Source organism: Myxine glutinosa, chromosome 5 (assembly GCF_964187855.1).
Source record: "Myxine glutinosa chromosome 5, kmMyxGlut1.1, whole genome shotgun sequence".
NCBI classification, from domain to species: domain Eukaryota; kingdom Metazoa; phylum Chordata; class Myxini; order Myxiniformes; family Myxinidae; genus Myxine; species Myxine glutinosa.
The window spans coordinates 6,704,937-6,710,936 of record NC_136265.1 but is presented as its reverse complement, the minus strand read 5'-3'; the positions used below and the strand labels follow the sequence as shown (position 1 = coordinate 6,710,936).

Sequence of the window (6,000 nt, the reverse complement as noted above, 5' to 3'; positions counted from 1 at the left end):
TCCTCTCGGGGTTCGGAGGTATACCGAGACCAGGAGGTCGGGGAGGAACACGTAGCACTTGTCTCACTTCTGCTTCAGCAACAGGTCCAAATGGCATCGGTGCGTGTGATCTGAAATCCTGCTCTGCTGCTTCTCCTGTCTGCCCTATTCAGCCATTTTCCCCAGGACCACTTTTCCATCTGCTTGAAAGTCTGCAAACTTCATTCCCATTGACAAGAAGGATGCAAAAACATATATCAATGAGAGGCCTAGAAGCCTACCTACAATGAAAATATTCATAGAATCCATCATTGTTGCTGATGTTGTCTTTCCCGTTTTCAAACAACCTGATTTGGATTTAGATTTGGACCATCAGTTGGGATTCCGGCCCACTTAACTGTAGACTTCCTTCTGCTCCTCTATCAGCAATGGTTGGAGGATCTCGATCACAAACAAAAGGTCAGGATCGTCTCTTTGAATAAACCTCACGAATTTGACACTCTGACCTGCTACTTTGCTCAGACTTGCTCCACTCATGCAGTCAATGTGTTAACAATGAAACCCTCTCCTCACCTCACCCAGGGGAGGCTAGAGTGCCACAAAAAAATGTTTTGGTCCCAGTCTGGTTCCTCATCTCAATAGATGACCTCCCTGATCATCAGTACCCCCAGCCCCATCCCACTGATCGGCAAACAGCAGCTGCATCTCTTTCTGCTAATCTGGAATTCATTAGATGCTGGTCTCAATGATAAATGGAACATGTCCTTCAACCCAGGAAAATTTCAGTCTCACTCTGTCGCTTCAGGATTGTCTAACGAACCTGCCAATCAACTTGCATGGTCAGTCACTGGAGAGGTTCAGTGACTTGAACTTCTCGGGCTCACCATTAACCATGACCACGCTTGGGCCATTCATATCTCATAGCTAGCCTCAAGTTAGTAGCAGACTGCAGGGAATTCTCCATCATTCAAAGTCTTTCCTTGAAAAATCAGATCTAATCAGAGCCTACAATGACTCTGTCCTTAACTCTCTGGAGTACTGCTGTCCCATGTGGACTGGTGCCCCCGCATCATATCTATCTCTTTTTTTTTTTTTTTTTTTTTTTTTTTTTTTTTTTTTTTTTTTTTGTTTTGTTTTGTTTTGTTTTGTTTTGTATACAAGATCGAGGCTCGTGAAAGAGCGAAGTTGGACTCTCTGCTCTGTACTGCTCTCTCTCGCCCTCTCGGAGAATAAGTGGAATCTAAAGCTCCAAACATGATCAGAATCTCCAGCGATGAGGCCGAAGCACAAAGCAGTTCAATTCTGGAAAATCTGTCTCTGAAAAATCCTCTTTACCTCTTTGCTGATGACTCCACCTTCTGCCATGACATCACTCAGCAGCAGTCTCTTCTGTCTCTTCAGATATTGACAAAATCACAAACTGGTCAAACACTTCAAATATGTATTTTAATCCTGAGAAATCCGACACTCTCTGTCTCTCTCTTCCTGGCAGAATCGTATGGCAAACCCTCCAATCTACTTCCTAAACAATCTTCTTGAAGAAGTTCAGTCACTCAAACGTATGGGTCTCACTCCCAGCCATGACCTTTCTTGAGAAAAGCACATTTCAAAGTTTCATTTCAAAGTCACTGACTCAGCGTCCTGCCTTCCAAATCATTCTTTGGCACACATGAACTCCTATCTGCATACAAGGTTTTAATCTGTAGCCTGATGGAGTACTGCTCTGCACTCCCCTACCCCCCACCTCCGGGATGTCTTCACTGCATCGCATCTTGCTCAGGTTGATGCCATGGAAACCAAGGCCTTCAAGACTACTGCAATCTCCCACAAGGCAGCTGAGTATATGGGCATATCACTGTCACATCACCTTAGGCCTATCAATTTCACATCGTGACAGGTCGGTGGCCTCTGTCTTCTTCAGCCTTCTTTCTGGTATTGCATCATCTGCTCTCTCCGTGCTTTGTTCCCCCACCAGGAAAAATCTGCAGGGTGCACGTGTTCCACCAGCAACCCCCTTCTTGTGAAACTGAAATCCACAATTACTGCTCACCCCCGCTCGTTTGTTCCTCTTTTCTCATGTGTGTGGGACCAACTTCCACATACTCTTCAATCTCATTCTTCCCTCCAGGTCTTCATGATGGCTCTTCACCACCATCCCTCTTTAATGCCCCCCCCCCTCAACCCCCTCGTTCCTCCCCTCCAAACTTTGCTTCTGTATCCATCTTGTCCACTCCTACCCTTCCTTGTTTCCTGCATCCCTCGTTTGTCCGTTTCCATCTATTTTCTCTCTCGGCTCTCTCAAGCCTCTACCCTTCCCAGCAACTCCAGGAGCACGCATTCTTCCAGTAATCCTATCCCAGTTACATGTTTGTCTGCATCTCAACTCTGTTATTTTTTTTCTCTTGTTTGTGGAATTGCCATCCTTGAGCTGCTCTCGATTCAACTTTTCCATCCAGGACTTCAAGTAAGGAGTGCACCACCCTCTCATGTCATCCTCACCCACACCCTCACTATCCTAACCCTCTGACTTCTCGGATACTGTTTCCTTCCATGTTTGTTTATCCCTTTGCTTATTTTGGTCGACTCTCGCCTCACCTTTGTCAGTTCATACCCTCAATCACCTTGCTCTTGCATGAGACTCGATGTGCAAAGAGAAACAACAATTTAAAAAAAGAAGAGGAATTGGAGATTGCAGACCCTCAGCAGAACATGTGTGCTTTTGACCTATGGGTCCTCTGGGGCTTTGGGCGGGGTCTTTAGGGACCTCGGGGTCTTAAAATGTTTTCGGTGTCTTGAAGGTTCTTAGGGGTCCTAAGAGTTTTAATGGTCTTTGTTGTTAGTTTTAATGGTCCTTGGGGTCTTCATGGTTGTAAAGGGAATTAGGGGTCCAAAAGGGTCTAACTAATGTAATTTAAAAAAAAAAAATTTGTATACAAGGTCGAGGCTCATGAAAGAGCTAACATTAATCACACAAAAAGTCAAACCGACACATAAAACACAAAATAAGGGGAGCGGTAGACATGATTGGGGAGAGAGGGGGAAGGACACCAACACAACATTTGAGAGCAGGGACATCGAGAGAACTGTGGGAGGGAGAGGGTTTGGGGGGAGGTGGGAGAGGTATAAAACATATGGACACTGCAAGGACTTCCAGGAAAGAAGTTGGAATTTCAAAAGAGTATCTGGGGTGAATTGGCGGGGGTAGAAAAGATCAAGGTTTTGGATGGGGGAAGATAAGAGATGGTGGTGAACAGCTGTTTTAAATTAATACACATACTCACGTTTTGTGCAGAGAAACAAACAATAAATACATTGTGCAGAGCACGATACTTGTGAAATCCCAAAAATAAATTTGACCTTAAAAATAATTGGCGGTTCTCCCCCTAACCCTCCATTTCCTGCATCCCCCTCTGCCCTGCTATTGGTGTTTCCCCTTTCTCCTGCTGTTCCCTTTGTTGTGTTGGAGTATCAACACACGATTCTGTGTCCTAGCTCGTCCACAAGCCGTGTGTGTCCGTTTCCGTGTCCACATTCACATTTCCGTTTGACTTTGTCCACAGGTGTAAATGGTTTATCCTCGGACGTACCTTGAGTCAAACTTCGCTGACAACTCGCCAGCAGAGACAGTAGATTTTTTACCAAAGTCATGACTTGCTCTCAACCAGCGATTAGTGCAGCTTAAAGAAAAAACACATTCGAAAATAGTTCATTTTTAATTGTGGATCACAAACCAATTTCCTTAAAATCACAATCAACAATCACCATGAACAGTCTCCGTGGGGTGTGTGAAATGCACTCTTAAGTCTGTTTCTGTCATTTGGCACCGTGGAGCCGCTCACCCCCTGCCACGAGGCAAGGCCCAGTACTGCCCATGCAATTGTTGGCAAACCCAAACCCTCATAAAATGGCACATTCATGCCAAGGTGCATCATCACAGGACTAACTGTACAACATTTGAAAACAAATAACCGAAGTCAACGGACAGCAGGACGCACGGAATCTTCGATCCACGAGTCTTTACAGTTTGGAGGCAAATCTGCTGTCAGTCACAAAAAAGTCTCCAAAGAGGAGCACGCAAAGCCTCAAGGACACTGAGGCCGAGAGACGAGCACAAGGGCACAACAGGAAGGATTTAAAAACTGCGACAAACAAAAGTAAAAGCCGCATAAATCAGTGCAGACCATTGCAAATGAGGCTTTTTTAAAGAAAACTAAAAATCATTTTTAGAGCAGTGTTCCTGGAAAGTGCACAAGGAGTTCATCTTTATCATTACCCATTGTCCAGTTATGGTCTCATCACAGCATCAAAAGGCATGATCCTTAAAAAACATGGCCATACCACATACCAGGGTCCCAGAGTATGTCACGCGTGTACCTGAGGATTTCGTCACATGTATGAGGACTTCATGGCTGTGAAGGTAAACGTTCAGTAAACAAGGTGTACTATGCGCTGATCACTGTGCGCTGTCCAACAATTTGTCTTCTCCAGCAGGTGAGGAGAAGGCGCTCTCACCAATCCCGACACATTCGAAAGGAAAGGCTGTTTGTTCCATCTTATTGCGGATATTCGGAATGCGGACCAAGAGATCCAGGATGTTAGCAGGAAAGTATTTGCTGTAGATGCTCAATAATCCTGAAGGACTCAGAACTCCAGTGACGGACAAGTTGGAAGTGCAACCAAATTAGCCAAGTAAAAAAAAAAGAAAACGTTAATACATCTTAAACCAGTTATACATACTGCATTGTTGAGCCCAAAGCCATGGCCTTGTCTGCAGGCAGGGTCATGAGGTCAGAGAACCTTCATATTTGCTCTGCAAGTTTTCACAACTCTTGCGGATGTGGGGATTTCTGCTCAAAGAGTCTCTCAGCTCCTCGTCTGTGGGTTCCTTAACCGCATGACTGGAAGAAGACAAAGGTGTGTGATGGGATTGAGGTGAGATGGGTCAGAAAGGAAGAAAAACCAAAATCCAGAAACGAAGGTAATAAACAACCAGCTTGACAAATGGGGAAGCAAAGTTGAAAATGCAAGGCCAAGACCTCTTGCATGACAAACAATGACGTAAGCATGGTCTCTCACCGGAACATGCCTTCAAAGGTGAACAGGTGATTCTCGTCTTGCAATTGGGAAGATGGGGAACTATTAAGAAGATCGTACTTGCCGATGAAACTCTGAAAGGAAAGAAGGAAGAGGAACCTTAGAGTTGTAGTCCACTCGACCTTTACGACATTCAACGGGGGGAGCCGTCATCGTCATGGTGCCACGAGAGCCACACGTTTCAATGGGGCAGCAGCTTCAACCGCAGCGGTCGACAGTGGAGGATGAAGTTTGTCACATGGAGGTATAATATGTCGGACAAAGTTTCCATAAATGTACAATAGTGCAAGCGTTAGTGAGGAGCACAGCAACTACCTCGATAATGAAGACGATGAAGAGGTTCACACAGACGACAGAAGAGATAAACCACCAGCTAACAAAATACACCTCGCTCCATCTGCACATCAACACACGGGCAAGCAATTAACGGCAAGGATAAGCATGTCGGCACAGGAAGCACAATCAGCGGCACAGCGTGGCAATCTGAGCGTTTTGTATCAAATACAGTAATAAGCAATCCTGCAATAGCTCCAAACCGACCAATGATGGTCCTGCAAAAGACAAGAATAGCAATACACTATCTAATATAGACAGCCTTAAACACAGACTGGTAGGACATTATCAAGACATTTTGAATAGACCAGCACCTGAGTGGAGAATAAACCTGGATCAAATTTCTGGAATAGATGATTGGAAGGAATCACAACAGCCGAGATGCTTCACGCAACTTCCAAAGCTGATGGACAAAGCGGCAATGTAGAACCGAATAGCACCAGAATTGCTGAAAGCCAGAGCATAATCAAATATGGAAACTCTGCTACAGCTCTTCAGCTTCATTCTTGGGAAAAATGCCAGGGGCATAGAAAAGGCCCCTTTATATGGGATGTGGCAAACTATAGAAAAGAAGGGACATTATTGGGGAAAATG

General features: G+C 45.0%; 1 protein-coding gene across 1 annotated transcript in view; it reads right to left on the bottom strand.

Moving 5' to 3' along the window:
* Positions 1-3,673: 3,673 nt before the first annotated feature.
* Positions 3,674-6,000, bottom strand: part of TPCN2 (two pore segment channel 2) — an 88,762-nt gene continuing 86,435 nt past the window's right edge. The window contains exons 24-26 of the mRNA XM_068117900.2: positions 5,389-5,470; positions 5,056-5,147; positions 3,674-4,877 (exon numbers count right to left, since the gene is read on the bottom strand). Coding sequence (XP_067974001.2) covers positions 4,760-4,877; positions 5,056-5,147; positions 5,389-5,470 — 292 coding nt within the window. The 3' untranslated portion in view covers positions 3,674-4,759. The remainder of the gene's footprint in view (positions 4,878-5,055; positions 5,148-5,388; positions 5,471-6,000) is intronic.